This window comes from Pistacia vera, unplaced genomic scaffold (assembly GCF_008641045.1).
Source record: "Pistacia vera cultivar Batoury unplaced genomic scaffold, PisVer_v2 Contig125, whole genome shotgun sequence".
Lineage (NCBI taxonomy): Eukaryota > Viridiplantae > Streptophyta > Magnoliopsida > Sapindales > Anacardiaceae > Pistacia > Pistacia vera.
The window spans coordinates 86,840-103,487 of record NW_022195303.1 but is presented as its reverse complement, the minus strand read 5'-3'; the positions used below and the strand labels follow the sequence as shown (position 1 = coordinate 103,487).

The 16,648-nt window shown below is 36.4% G+C and overlaps 1 protein-coding gene across 1 annotated transcript; it reads left to right on the top strand.

The window, feature by feature from the left end:
• Positions 1 to 4,574: 4,574 nt before the first annotated feature.
• On the top strand, positions 4,575 to 7,953 carry LOC116119341 (agamous-like MADS-box protein AGL11). Its single transcript, XM_031405284.1, has 4 exons — positions 4,575 to 4,768; positions 5,760 to 5,957; positions 7,740 to 7,821; positions 7,930 to 7,953. Exons 1-4 carry the CDS (start codon positions 4,575 to 4,577, stop codon positions 7,951 to 7,953), a joined length of 498 nt encoding a protein of 165 aa, XP_031261144.1.
• The last annotated feature ends 8,695 nt before the right edge of the window (positions 7,954 to 16,648 follow it).

Sequence of the window (16,648 nt, the reverse complement as noted above, 5' to 3'; positions counted from 1 at the left end):
CCTAAGTCATGAAGCAACCAAGCTTATGCAGTCTCAAAGCAAACAACTTGGTTCCACTTCTCTTGGAGAAATTTATCAGTTTGTCCTTCTTGTTCTGGAAAAGCTCTGTTCTCAAAAACAATTTTTTTACGATTATCTGAAGCGTTCTAAACAGTTGACAAAGGTTTGTCAGAGACCAGACTTATAGATCAAGTGCAAATCAGATCACTCATGTTCTTGTCCTACCAAGAAGAAGTTTCATTCTAGATGCATCAAGTTTTCTCCTCCTAATGCTCTTGCTAGGCGCAAATTTCGACGTTTCAAGTACCACAAGTTTCTTCGAAAAAAGAAATGTAGAGGCAAACGATCTAATCGGTGTTATTTGTTCAACCGTCCTAGTCATTTTGCCAAATATTGTCCAAACAAGCCCAAACCGTCAGCCAAAATGATGCAACAACTTTCTCAGCTCACTAATATAGATTTTTCTTATGATGATGTTGAAAGCTGGTTTTCAATGGATGAAGAACCCACTTCAGACATTGTTTTCCAGTTTGCAGCCACTGATACTGAGTTTTCTGATTTAGATAATTGTCACTATTTCTACCATGTCCAACAAATACCACAATCGCTTCCGCCATGTCACGTACCTACAGCAAAAGTTTAGATCTTCCCTACTAAATATTCCAATCCCATTTTAGTCATAGCATTTTTTGATACTGCTGCTACTCGTACTATTATCAACCCAAAGATCCTCCCATCCTCTTAGTGGAAACCTCATCAAGAAGTTTTCTACGTTGCTAATAGTGACTCTTTCACTACTCATCTGATCAGCGAACCCATTAAAATCCAAATTTTTCCAGGATATTTTACTTTTCATAAAGTTCTTGGTTTCGATTTACCTAGCAAAGATATGGTTCTAGGTTTTGATGTTTATTCTAAACTCAATAAACTTAGAATCCTCCCTGATGGTGCTCGGTACAAGATGTTTTTCCAATCCTAGACCACTCAGCCTAACTTATTCCAGATTGAAGGCAATCCTATTGAGCAGATCAAAACCCAGCTTATTTCCCGCTCTTGTACAGATTCTCATGCAGATTTTCTCACTAAATGTGCTTATCCATTATGGAAGAATTCTGATTTCTTTATCCATCTTCCATTCATTAAGAGTGAAAATATCAATCCCACCAAAGCTAGTCATTCTGGCATGTCACCAAAACATCTCAGCCTAGCCCAACAAGAATGTACTCAGCTTTTATCTCAAGGATTGATCGAACCCATAGATTCTCAATGGGCATGTGAAGCTTTTTATGTCAATAAACGTGTTGAACAAGCCAGAGGAAAACTCAGACTTGTTATCAATGATCAGATATTGAATTTCTTTCTTCGTGATGATAAAGCTCCTCTGCGTTCCAGACAAGTTCTCTTTGCAAATCTCCAAAATGCAAAGATGTTTTCCAAATTTGATCTCAAAGCTAGATTCTGGCAACTAGGAATTCATCCTGATGATCGTTATAAGACTGTTTTCTACATTCCCAACCAATATTACCAATGGACGGTCATGCCTTTTGGCCTTAAGGTCGCTCCTTCCCTGTTTCAAAAAGCCATGACGAAGATTTTTGCTCCCCTTCTTCATACATGTCTCATTTATATCGATGATATCTTTCTCTTTTCAAAAGACGAGGAATCTCATAGATGTCTTCTTCATGAATTTGCTGATATCATACACTTTTATGGTATTATGCTCTTTGAGAAGAAAATACAGTTAGGACAGACAAAGATTGATTTTCTTGGTATGGTGATTGCTGACGGCAAGTATGATCTTCAGCCTCATATTGCTAATGAGTAGCAAAAATTCCCAGATGTTCTCACAACCAAGAAAGAAATACAACAATTCTTGGGAATTGCCAATTACATGCACAGTTTTATTCCCAACATTTCTCATCTCACTACTCACTTTCCCAAATGCTTAAGAAGAATCCTCCTTCGTGGTCTGAAAAGCAAACCAGTGCAATCAAGAGTCTTAAATGCGAATCCTTCCATACACAGACATTGAAGATTCCTTCTTCTAGAAAACAAATTCTTCAGACGGATGCTAGTGACACTCATTGGGTGCAGTGCTTTTTGAACAAGATGATGACAAAGTATAACATTTGTGTGGGTACTAGAGTGGACAATTCGAACTACATCAACAGCATTATCATTCTACTTTCAAAGAAGTATTAGCAGTAAAAAATGTTATTGAAAGGTTTGAATTCCATCTTGTTGCACATCACTTCTTTGTTGAAACAGACATGAAGTCTTTTGATCAAATGCTCCAATTCAACAAGAAAAAGGTTCAGCATCAACAATTACTTCGATGGGCAGAATGGTTCAGCAAATATTCTTTCACCATCTAGCACATCAAAGGTCACACCAAAACCATTGCAGAGAATTTCTCCAGACCTAAAACTAAACAAGTCAGTTTCATGAACCCTAGATCCAAACCTCTTCCCTGTTTCATGTTCCAACCATTAACCCAGTCCAGTTCATGTTCATCATCTTCTTGACCAAACCATATTCCAAAAGTACCTCCTGAATTCGATGACCTTGTTCGAACTCGTACCATTGATGAAAATGCTACCACCCTCATGTTTTCTTATCAGATTCAATGTATTGAAAAATATGGACAATTCATGTATGATATGTTAGGTGTCCATCCAGATTATCCCTTTTCAAAAATCTTTTGTTTACCTCCAAGTCTTGATATCATATTTTTAGAAGAATTATTATGGTTCTTTTGGTATATGTTACACCAGTACCATATTTCCATTCAATTCCCAGTCCATCATATGTTGAAAATAATTTTCCAATACCAGTCAACCTCAACCTTTGAGTTACACTCTTTGATGACTTTTTTCAAATGGTTCAAAACCCTAGAAAAATGGAAATATGTGTTTGCTCATAAGCTTGCCCGATACAAAGGTCCTATGTCTACCAAAATGGCATGGTCTATCATGTTTTTCCACAAACATCACTCCATCAGATCCGATGGCCTATATTTTTCACAGCATCAAGTCACATTTCATCGGTCTTATCCATATGATCTCGTCCACAATATGTTTGACCATCCTGTTGAGACTAGATCAATTCAAAAAATCGTTTTTGAAAAAAATCAGATAATTCTAGATGAAATATGGCCATCCATTCACGATGATGCTCCGTGGAAACTTTTTCCTCCAAACTACACTGAGAAATTACTCCAAGCCAAACAAACATGCATACGTTCCATCATTGCTTAATTCAATACCACTTCAGATTATCCAGAATGGTGGTACCCAAACTCATAGCCAGATACTGTGCAGGAAGAAGAGTTTCAGCAGTCTCGTAATACCTATCTTCATAAATCCAAGCGACAATAGATCATGTATGCACCAAGTACCTCTGCAAAGCCGACATCTCAGTTTCTAGAAATTTATCTGGATACTCATCTAGATACATCTTCTCGACAAATCCCCACTGACTGAATTCAATCAATGGGTTGTCTCGATTTCTAGGATGAAGACTCGTGGCACTTTACAAACTTGTCAGATGATTAAAGCTCTGCGTGTCTTAAAATAAAAGTTGTCTTTTATGTTTATATGTAAAATAGTCCTAGACTAAATGTTAATTTGCCAACTCAGTGTAATAGCTTCCGTATGAGTTGTAAAAGTCAAGTATTGTAGGCAAAAAAAAAAGACTAGTCATGTATTAAATGACTCATTAATGAGTCTTGAATGCAATGTATTAATCTTCTTTATAAATAAAAGCTTTTACCTTCTCGTGGAAGAGGAGCATTGTGAAAAACTCTTGTATATTTCTCTTGCTTTTACATTATTCTCTTATCAACAATCTTTTACTTCTCCCTTGCATATTTTCTTTGCACATCTTTACCATAGTTCTTCCATGTTTCTTTCATACTTCTAAACTTTCCTCAACCTCAAGGGTGTTGTAATATTTTGATAATGTTAAGGGTAGCAAAAGATCCCATATATGTTCTTCATTTATGTCTTTGATATGTTTAATATATATGTTCTTCATTTATATTCTTGATATGTTTAATTTTCACTAGCCCTTTTAAATGATGTTAAAAAATATGTGGGTGTAAGTGTATATGGGATAAGAGGAGGGTCTTGACCATGATTTCGACCGATCGTTGCGTTGATTGGTTTCACTTAAGTCGGCTATCATAGTTTCCCACATGCATAAACTCCATAATCGATCTTCTGGCAGCATCTCTAAGGTCTAGTAACCCGTATGGTATCTAGTTTAGATTTATTAATTTAATATGGTTATCATGACCTCATATCAAATCAGTAGTGATTAATAAATTGTTTCTTCTCATTTTAAGAGTATTTTAGTCATTTCCATGGTCAAAAGTAGTCTTTGGTTAGTTTTGACTGCCAAAACTAACCGTAGGGGAGGTGTTTAAATAATATGCGATACTTTTGGACCTAATGAACATTGGATACTTCAGGGAGATAAATGGTTTAAACCCTCTAAATAAGTATTGCAATATATAGTAACAATTTGAACTTTCAAAGTTGTTTCATTAGCTAAAATTACAAAAAGCAATTCGCATGTCATTTCCTTGTTCGGAATCAGTCTCTTTCTCTGTCTCTCTTCATAACTCTTCCATTGAAACTCCTTACACTTTATCTCCCTACATAGACAAACAAAGTAAAGAGTATGGCCAAAGTCTAAACAGCTTTGGCTTCTTTGGGATACGAAATTTTCCGAAAGCTGAAAGTTGCCGGATTGTGGCCAAACTCAGGTCTGTTAATTAATGGGATTTTTTCCCCTCATCTTCTTAAAGAAATCATTTTGAGCATCAATGGCTTCTCATAATTAATACATATACTTAGACAATTAATGCATGGTTTTTTTAGCATCAAAGGTTTCAATTAATAAACTTGGATCTATTACGGAGAAACATAATATTTCTTTTTCTTATACATTAGAAGATCTACCATCCATTCTTTTTCTCCAATTTTACATCTCATGACTGGTTTAATATTTTCACCTTTTTCGTTTGTGCATACATAGTTTTTTATTTTATTGTTATTTTGATCCTCATAATCCTATGTTTTTTGGTTTTTTTTTTTTTTTTATTATTATTATTATGAAGAGTTAAATCATTAAACTCCTGCCTTTTTAGGCTAAATTTGATTAATTTATCATTGATATGATCTTAGTTTATTTCTGCATTTTAAAGGATTAGCCGTACACGAAGAGAGAGAAGTTACAGGAGATGAAATATGGATCCATACTGATAGCTTTACTACAAACTCTTGTTAATTTTTCTGTATACTTTGAAGTTCTCTCGGACAACAGGTTATGGAGACGTTTAACCTTTTCTCTGCAATTAATATATATTTCATATCCACACAGCGTTTGTCACAGTCATACAACTTTTATTCTTTTCTTTCAGTTTGAACTCTTTGTTCTGGATCTATTTTCATCACTTACATCTCAGATCTTCCAAAAACAATTTTTCATTTTTTATTTTTCCAGTTCATGATATTCTACAGGCATGCATAAAGTTAATGGAACTCTCGGAGTTTGAGATATTTGTGTTTCGTGACATCTTTTACTAGGTTTTATGAGATATTTGTGTCATAAAAAATATTTTTGTAAGTACTTCAGTCTATAATATTTTTGTTTCAGTTCATCTCTTAACTAACTTTGTTATATATACAAATAAAGAAGAGGTATATTTGGGTAATTTTCTTAAATATTTTTGTAAGAATTAAGTATTCTTCCAGGATTATTGGTGTAGAAATGAGGAGAGGAAAAATAGAGATCAAAAGGATTGAGAACACAACGAACCGCCAGGTGAACTTTTGCAAGAGGAGGAATGGACTACTGAAGAAAGCCTATGAACTTTCAATTCTTTGTGAAGCTGAAGTGGCGCTCATCGTCTTCTCCAGCCGCGGCCGCCACTATGAATATTCTAACAGCAGGTAATGTTTTCTTCTCATCCCTTGATTATCACAGTGTGCCTATATATCTCTTCGGACTTTGAATTTTTACTTCTCATTTTTTGTTTGAAAGTAGCTGATTATATATCCACATTTATGCACTTAATTCCTGTGTTATTTCTTTCGATTCATCTTTAACTATTGAAGCTTTCCTTTTGGATATACTTTTGAATCATTCATAAAAGGGTATTGGTAGATTGAGTTCAGATTGGACTCAACAATTTTTTTTTCCTTATAATAGCACAAAAATTATCAGTGTAGTTGACAATTTTATGATTTACACAGTTACAGCTATTAGCCAGAACTTGCACAGCGATGTCTAAGATTATTACTATTATTATTATTATCACTATTTTGGCTGAGTACTGAGGGGCCCCTTAATGTCTAAGATTTGATTTCACTGTAAACCCTCTGAATGTTTTGAGTACATATTGTGATATCTCTGTCCTTAACAGAATATGAACCTCAAAATTTCAGAACTTCACGGATTCCCTGTTTGAAATCTTTGTCCTTCACGGATTCACTATTTTTAGGAAGTGTTTGATTAACTAGAGGAACAAAAGGGCAACCAAGCTCTGGATCATCAGCTCTAAGCCCTGATTGTTGTTCATTTGTTCCATTTTGGTTCATTGATACTTGAGAATCCGTGTATAAGTGGAGGGCCAGCTGTACATTGTATAAACAAAATGAAACTCTTAGTTCTCTGTATAAGATTTTTATTTTATCATTATCAGGGTCAAATTGAAGGATTCAATATTTCCAACGAATATCTTAGGGTTACTTCAGTTAGTAATTGCACTTCTCCCTAGTAAACAAAAGAAAGAAAATCAGTTGTAGTTTGTCTTCCTCACTTTATCTCTCAATCTCTTCATATTGTTGTTTTCTGTGCACATTAAAACTCCATTTCTCTTTTTTACATGCGTGCGAATGTTCGCGCAAAAGTTTTGATCTCCTGAATTCTTCCTCTTAACTCATGTATTGTGTTTAGGGGAGTTTGTACAAGTTTATGTTCCTCCCTTCACATGACAACTTAAAAGATAACAGAAACTCTTTTGCTGTTGAAATCTTCAGTCTTGATTGCAGTGAATCAGACCTTGGCTAAGTAGTTTCAATAGTTTAATTTTCTTCCAAATGTTAAAGAAAAATATTGAAATATGCAGCCCATTCTGCTGTAGGTCCATCATTTATGCCCATACTTTATACAGTGGAATCCTCACCATAATTATTTGTTAGCATCTCATTAGTGGCAAGTTAATTTTTTGGTCAATATATGTATTCTGTTTAAGTCGTGAATGAGCTTTCATGATAAAACAAAACAAAACAATTCAAATAAGAGTTACCATTTAGTAGTTAAAGGCAGCAACATTTTCCCAGATGCAATAAAGAAAAAGTTGCAGTGTCTTGTAAATGTAGCTTTCGTGCAGTAGTTCTGTCTTCATCAATCAAAGTTTCTTAATTTTTTTTTTTATTTCCAGTTTTAGCTTTCATAATTCATACATCCTTCTGTTGAAGCAATATAATCTAAGATCATATATCTTTTGTCAGTTTTGTTCACTCTTCTATCAGTTCTCTTCACTCTTTTGTCAGTTCTCTTAACTCTAAAAGGCTTGACTGAAGCTCACTATTTTTTTATTTTCCGGTGACAAAAAGTTAAAAGCAAAACACATGAACATGTTTTTATACTTGAGCAAGTTTCCATGCATTTTCACTTATCATTTTGTTACAATTTGGAAGCTTAATGCTTTTTTACTATTTTTCACGCAGCATGACTTCAGTCATAGAGAGGTACAAGAAGGCGTCTTCAGATAATTTGAATGCACGGTCTGTCATAGAGAACAATGCTCAGGTTTGTTGTTTCCACATATATAATTCAATTATTCATATAATATTATCACATTAGTAGACAATTAAAAATAAGCAAACTTTTCATAAGTTTGTATTCAATACTTGTTAGTGTTTATGTGCTGGAGATAACTAAGAAAAGAATGAGAACATAATCCGATTGAAGAAAAGTGCCCTGAATTTTCTTTAGTTAAAAATGAGTTTACACTTCAACTAATAAAGCAGATTTTACACTATTACACCAAACATGCAGACATATAAAAAGCTTGATTTAATCTGAAGTTACTGACTTAATACCAACTAGTCAACAANGATTGAACATGATCAATTCTTATGATTATGAATTGATTATTAATGTATTATTGTAATTATGGCATGTACTAATGTTTACCCATTAGGTAGATGATCTTTGAAAGATATACATGGTCATGATGTCAATGTATGATTAATGTTATGAAATGGCATGAAGATGTAATGTAATACATGTTTCAAGATGAGGTATGTGAGCAAGAGGTAATGTAAATGGATTGATAATCCATAGATGAATTAAAAGTATTAAGCTCACCAAAATATGTATTTACATGCCATAAGATGTTAGAGATTCATATAAACATGATGGGAAACGTGTAAGCATATCCTCGTATATGGGTTGAGGAAAGATGAATATATGCTTTAGATGCTAAATAACACATAAGCACGCCTCCCGATGATATGAGGTCTAGATGAATTTGAGGCTAGATGATATGAAGTGCTTAAGATGCTAAGAAAAGTCCAATCGGCTAGACATTAAATGGTTCATATGCGTTTAGTAGCATTACATGAGTTATGATGTTATTTACATTATGTGATGATTTATGCTTATGTTAGATGATTTTAGATGTTATGTCATGACATGTGATGTGCGTGTACTATGTTACATACTTATTTGTATGTGTACACATTGATGTTATATAGCCATGGGATAAAATGATGAAAGACATATGAAATAGAAAACATACAGATATATATATATATATATATATATATATATATAATAAAAGGGGAAGTACCCTAGATGTAAAAGATAAGTGATGTGTTAACAAATATGTTTAAATAAAGATCAAATAGCACATTTAGAATGAAACGGATCATTCCTTACTGAGCGATTAGTGCTCACCCTTTATATTGTTGATTTCTTTGCAAGTAGGTTAGAAGCGAGGGATGCTAGAGACAGCGGGGCTACACGTGAGGGGAGATGATTTATTGTCATCTTGATGTTTTTATCTTGATGTAAATAATGTAAATGATAAATATTTGTGAAACAAATTTTGGAATAGTCAACCATATAAATATATTTAAAATGTGTATTTTATGGATAAATTCTTAAAGTTTTGAAATTATATGTTTGGATCTTGCATGACATTTTATATGCATGTATTGGATATTACTATTATTATCCTTACACGTATATTTTTTCCAAATACAACTCGTTTTCCAGACATGTATCCTCGAGATTCTCATTGAGGGATATTCAGAGGATACCGACTGGAGGGGTGTTTTAAATTTTACTTAATTGTTGTTTGTTTAATTTTCGTTATTTTTCTTTGTTTGGTATGATTTCACTCTTGCTATTTTTATGTGTAGTTTGTGCGAAGAGCAAGACGTCAGCTAGTGGTTCCTGTTGATCCTGAGATTGAAAGAACCACTCGAAGATTGAACAAAGAAAGAAGAGAAAAAGAAGCTATAGTTGAACCAGAAGTAATAGTTTTAGAGATGGTAGAGAATAGAACACTGAGGGAATTCTCAGTTCCCACAGTTGAAGGCAGTGGGTCAAGTATTACTAGACCAGCAGTACAAGCCAACAACTTTGAGATAAAGCCGGCAATCATCCAGATGATCCAGCAGTCGGTTTAGTTCAGAGGTGATTTGAAGGAAGATCCAAATCTACACATTGCAAATTTTTTAGAGATTTGTGATACGTTCAAGTCAAACGGAGTGTCAGATGATGCAATCAGATTGAGACTATTCCCATTTTCATTGAAGGATAAAGCTAAGGGATGGTTACTAGCACTACCATCAGGAACAATCACCACATGGAATGATTTAGCACAGAAGTTCCTGACCAAATTCTTTCCTCCAGCAAAGTTGGCAAAGTTGAGAAATGACATCATGTCATTCATTCAAGAAGAGTCAGAATCATTGTATGAGACTTGGGAGAGATACAAAGAATTACTGAGAAGGTGTCCACATCATGGGTTGCCAGTTTGGATGCAAGTCCAAACATTTTATAATGGATTAACGGTGAATGTGCAAACTATGGTGGATGCAGCCTCGGGAGTAGCATTACAGAATAAGACTTCGGAAGAAGATCACGAGTTGCTTGAGGTTCTGGCAAGCAACAATTATCAAAGACCTAATGAGAGGGTGCAACCAAAGAAATCTATGGGTCTTCATGAAGTTGATGCATATACAACCATTTCAGCCCAACTGATAGCACTTCAGAAACAATTGGGAAGTATGCAGGTAAATTCCATTCAAGCTCCTTAACTAACTAGTGATTTTTTATAGGTAATCACGTGAGCAATGAATGTCAAGTAGGGAACATGTTTGCCTTAGCATCGTCATCATCAGAGCAGGTTAACTACTTGGCTGGAAATCAAAGGCAACCGAACAATCCGTACTCCAACACATATAATCCTGGTTGGAGGAATCACCCGAACCTGTCTTGGGGCAATCAAAACCAACATAATTAGCAAAACAATCAATGGAATCAAAGGGCATTGCCAAACAACCAAACAGGGGTGAACAACCAACAAGGAGACCCAAGAGTGACAAAATTGGAGGACATGTTTGGGAACTTCATGCAAGAAACCACAAGTTTTATGAATGAGACAAGAACTAATTTCAGAAATCAAGGGACGTCCATTCGGAACTTGGAGATACAGATGGGGTAGTTAGCTGGAAAGCTAAATGAGAGACCACAGGGGTCTTTACCAAGCAACACAGTGACTAACCCACGTGAGCAAGCAAATGCAATAATTTTGAGGAGTGGGACAGTTTTGGAAAAGGTGGAAAAATCAAGAGAAGGAGAAAAGCCACCAAGGGAAAATGAAGAATCTGATGAGGAAGTAGATGAAGAGATAGTTGCTGAAGATAAACCATCTATTTCTAGGGAAAAAACAGAAATGGGAAGAGAGGCAAAAGAGAAGGAAAGAGAAATTTCCATTTCCCAAGATACCACCAGAATTGGCACATCACACTCCACCTGTGCCGTTTCCTCAACAACTGAAGAAAAAGAATCAGGATAAGTAGTTTTCCAAATTCATTTAAATATTTAGAAAATTGCATATTAACATTCCTTTTGTAGATGCATTGCAACAGATGTCGAGCTATGCGAAATTTCTTAAGGAAATTTTATCAAACAAAAGGAAGTTAGAGGATGAGGAAATAGTAATGCCGGCGGAGGAGTGCAGCACCATTCTTCAAAAGAAGCTACCTCTGAAACTCAAAGATCCAGGGAGTTTTACTATTTCTTGCATTATAGGAGATATTACTTTTGATCGTGTTTTATGTGATTTAGGTGCTAGCATCAATTTAATGCCTTTTTCTGTTTTCAGGAGACTGGGAATTGGTAAAGTGAAGCCAACGACCATGTCATTACAACTTGCAGATAGGTCCATAAAACATCCACGGGGTATAGTTGAAGATGCGTTGGTGAAGGTGGACAAGATTATCTTTCTGGCAGATTTTGTTGTATTAGACATGGAGGAGGATAAGGAAATGCCTTTTATTTTGGGCCGACCATTTCTGGCCACAGGAAGAGCACTAATAGATGTGCAAGAAGGAAAGTTACTGTTGAGGGTTCAAGATGAAACAGTAACATTCAATGTGTTTAAGGCTAAGAAGTTTCCATCCTAGATGGATTCATGCTTTAGTGTTGATGTGGTGGATAAACTACTAACGGAGACCATTGAAGAGAACACTCCACAACTACCTCTAGAAGCATGTATTGCACAATCAAGAACAGTAGAGGTAAAGGAATCAAAAAAGAATGAATGTGCTAGATTGTTGGAAGCACTTCAGCCGATTGATGAAAACCAAGATCTTGAATTTGAGGAATTTGATTATGAGAAAGAGAAGGCAAAGGAAAGAAATGAGGAACCTCCGAAGCTTGAATTGAAATCCTTACCTTCCCACCTCAAATACATGTATCTTGGGGAATCGAAAACATTCCCAGTAATCATCAGTTCAAAGTTGAGCAACTTGGAAGAAAAGCGATTGATTCGGGTTTTGAGAGAACATCCATCAACAATTGGATGGACTATTTCAGATATTAGAGGCATCTCTCCATCTTTTTGCATGCATAAGATACTCATGGAGGATGATATCAAGCCTAGAGTTCAACCACAACAAAGATTGAATCCTTCGATGAAGGAAGTGGTGAGAAAAGAGGTGGTGAAACTTCTAGATGCGGGAATAATTTATCCATTTCTGATAGTCTATGGGTGAGTCCGGTGCAAGTGGTTCCGAAGAAGGGAGGTATCACAGTGGTAAAGAATGAGAGCAATGAATTGATACCAACTAGGACAATCACAGGATGGAAAGTGTGCATTGATTACCGAAAATTAAATGAAACGACAAGGAAGGATCATTTCCCTCTCCCTTTCATTGATCAGATGTTGGAGAGATTGGCCAGGCATGCTTACTACTGTTTCCTGGATGGTTATTCAGGATACAATCAGATTGGCATCGCTCTTAAGGATCAAGAGAAGACAACCTTCACTTGTCCATATGGTACCTTTGCTTATCGAAGGATGCCCTTTGGGTTATGCAATGCACCAGCCACATTTCGGAGATGCATGATGTCGATCTTTGGTGATATGGTGGAGAGGTTTATAGAAGTCTTCATGGATGACTTCTCTATTTTTGGTTCGTCCTTTGATCACTGTTTATCTAATCTTTCGTTTGTTTTGCAGCGATGTCAATAGACAAACTTGGTGCTCAATTAGGAAAAGTGCCACTTCATGGTCCAGGAAGGAATAGTGCCTTGTCATAAAATCTCTAAAGACAGAATAGAAGTGGATTGAGCAAAGATAGACGTGATTGTGAAGCTGCCACCACCCTCCAATGTTAAAGCAGTTCGCAGTTTCTTGGGGCATGCAGGGTTTTATAGATGGTTCTTCAAGGATTTTTCTAAGATTTCTAAACCCCTTTGCAATTTATTGATTAAAGATTTTGCTTTTGATTTTAATGATGAATGCATGCATGCTTTTCAAACTCTAAAGAAATTACTTGTATCTGCACCTATTATTGCAGTCCTCGATTGGGGACTACTATTTGAATTGATGTGTGATGCTAGTGATTTTACTTTAGGAGCAGTGTTAGGATAGCGAAAAAACAAAGTGTTGCATGTAATTCAATATGCTAGCAAAACACTTGCTGATGCACAGTTGAATTACACCACCACTGAAAAAGAATTGTTGGCTGTGGTTTTTGCTTTTGATAAATTTTGTTCATATTTGTTAGGTGCCAAGGTGATAGTCTACATGGACCATTCAGCACTCAAGCACCTGTTGGCAAAGCAAGAAGCGAAACCTCGGCTGATAAGATGCATCCTATTGCTACAAGAGTTTGAGTTGGAGATACGAGATAAGAAAGGGTCGAAAAATGTGGTAGCGGACCACTTGTCAAGGATTGAACTACCAACTTAGGGAAATGAAGAAGAAACCCAAATCAGAGAAACTTTCCCGGATGAGAAATTGATGAGAGTGGAGGAATCACCGTGGTATGCAGATTTTGCAAACTATTTTTCAGCGAGAGTGCTCCCCATTGGCATGACCTTCCAACAAAAGAGGAAGTTTTTCTCAGATTTGAACTACTATTTCTGGGAAGAACCGTTCCTTTATAAACACTGCGCTGATAAGATAATACGTAGGTGTGTGCCGGAAGAGGAAATGGAAAGTATTCTAAGGCACTGTCATGAGAGGGAAGTAGGTGGCCATTTTGGAGGAGCTAGGACAGCAGCCAAGGTTCTTCAATCTGGGTTTTACTAGCCAACCCTTTTTAAGGATTCTTTCTGGATGGTTCAGGAATGTGACCAATGTCAACGAAGTGGTAATATTTCAAAGAGAGATGAGATGCCGTTGAACAACATCCTTGTAGTTGAGCTGTTTGATGCGTGGGGAGTTGATTTCATGGGGCCTTTTGATAATCCAAGGATTATACTGTTTTTACTAGGCTTTTTAGTCGGATTTTAGATATTTTTTAGTTCATTTTGACTTGAATTGTTACTTAATTTTTTATATTTTGTGTTTCAGGCAAAAATGGACATTTTGACCAAATAATGAGCGATTTAGAGTGTCTAGACTCAAAAGTAAGCGGATCTCAGATTTTGGAAGAGTTCTGAAGCAGAATGGAACACTAGGAAGCTTGTTTCCATAGGAGAGCATCGAGGATTGAAGATTCAAGCAAAAAGGCAAGCAGAGGGCAATTCTGGAATTTCAGAATTCCACATGGAGCTTTGCCGCAACGAAGAAAGTTAACGCACGAGATTTGTTTTTACTTCGTCGCCACAGCAAGAATTCTTTTTTGCCGCGGCGACATCTGCGAATTTCAAAATGCATAGTTTTACTTTTCAGAAAGTTCTTAGGTTTTTGGGCGAGGTATAAAAGGAAAAACTTAGTCTTTTTGTTGGGTCGTTCGTGTTGAGATAGATAGCAGTTTTTACATATTCTTAAATTGAATTTGAGTGACTTTCGATTAAACAAAGTGTGAAGATTCGAGGTGAAACCAGTGGATTCGTCAATTGGGGAGATTCTTTTCCTTTTCTCTTGTTTCCATGATGTTGAACTTGGAATTTTTCATTTCTTTTAATTGTATTATTGATTTAGACATGAACTAACCTAATTTGGGTTAGGGTTTTGATTGTAGTTCTGTAACGCCCCACTTGAGCTACGTAGTTATTGTTTCTTCTTTTGCTCTTATTTGAGTTGGTTTCTTGGTAATATTGTTTGGTTGACCTTTGATTAGTGTTAATGTTGAATACTTGCCCTGAAATTGGTTGAAAATAGAAGAAGTTCAGTGTTCCAAGCTTCGCCGGGGCAAGATTCGCGGCGAAGGGTGTTGAAGCCATGGGAGCTCTAGACAGTTTCGCCGCGCGACAGAACTCTCCTCGCCACGGCGACAGGCCGACCAAAATGTTTTAAGTTTTAGATATTTTCTTCCCTAAGGCAATTAGCCATTCTACCCCTAATTAGCAGGAAAAGTGGGGAGTAAAATGTAAGGAATTTTCATGGGGAATATGTTGCTATAGGGGTGTGTTTGTAATGAATAAAAGATATAGATAGAATTTCCAAAGAAGAGTAAGGGCAAAATAGGAATGCTGTGTATAAATTTCATTAAAAGGAATTAAGTCATTGCAAACCCTTCATTCTTCTTCTCCATCGCCACTCTCCTCTCTTCTTCCTCTCAAATTCTCTTTCTTTTGATCAAGGAGTTTTAAAGGGCTTTTGGAGTGATTTGGGGTAGAAAATCACCTAAGCATCATAAGAGAAAAAGTCAAGCAACCAAGTGAAAGGAAGATTAGTGAAATCTCTCCATAACAAGGTAAGTAAACCCCAACCCAAGTTGAGATTTGAGAATTTTCTTGATTAGGGTTTATAGCACTTATGTTGTATGTTATATGCCATGTTATTGGCTTAATAGAGATTTCTACTGCTTTGTGGCTGTGTATCTTGCAACTATAAGAAGTGGGATGTGGGTTGGAAAGGTAGTTTGAGATGGAATTGAAGGATATTGAGGAATCCTTTTGGAAGTGTCTTTCTTTGGCAGGAGGGGGTTTCTCCCATTTTGGATGGTTAGAGAAAGATTTAGAATTATTTGTATAGTAGAGTTTTTATGCACTGAGTTGTTTGATGAAACGCCTAATAGAGGTTTGAGTGTGAGTAGTGAACCTTAATTCTTGCAACATTGCATGTTGGCATTTCTAAGTGCATTAGTGGAGATGAACCATCCATAAGCATTAATTGTGCATTGAGAAGTGACCTAATAAAGAGTAGGAAACTTTATGTATACACTTGCTCTATGAGTAGAGAACTTTGTGGATGCAACTACTCTAAGGGTAGAGAGAATGAGAAGTGCTAGAATAGAGTGAATGAGAAGAGTATTAGAAATGGGTGGATGCTTGTGATCATCACCCGACAGTTATGAGAATCTGGTTGATGCTTTGTGATCACCACCCGAATAGCCATTAGAAAGGGTTGATGCTTTGTGATCATCACCCGATAGTTGGTAGAAACGGGTGAATGCTTTGTGATCATCACCCGGTTAGTTATGAGAAAAGGGTGGATGCTTTGTGATCATCACCCACATTTATTAGAAGTGGTTGATGCTTTTGATCATCACCCGACAGTGATTAGGAATGGGTTAATGCTTGGTGATCGTTACCCAAAAGTAATGAGGAATGGGTATGTGCTATGTGTCTCCACCTGATAGTTACGAAAACCGGGTAGGTGCTCGTGATCCCACTCGGTAGTCACTAGAACAGGTTGGTGCTATGTGAATTCCACCCATAGTCATGAAGAGTGAGATGGTGCTGTGTGAACGCCATCCGGCCATACCTCCGGTAAGATGAGGCCAGGACGTTTAGTAGAACAGAAACAGAAACAGAAACAGAAATAGTGTAAGGAAAGAATTAAGAGTAATCATACGGGGATAGACAGATAGAGGGTTTCACTTACTGAGCATTATTTTGTGCTCACCCCATTATTTTCCTTTGTGGAGCAGGACCTAGGTGTTGATGCAGTCGGAGGGGCTCGGTAAGCGAGGAGCAATAGCTACACTGTTTCCCCTGT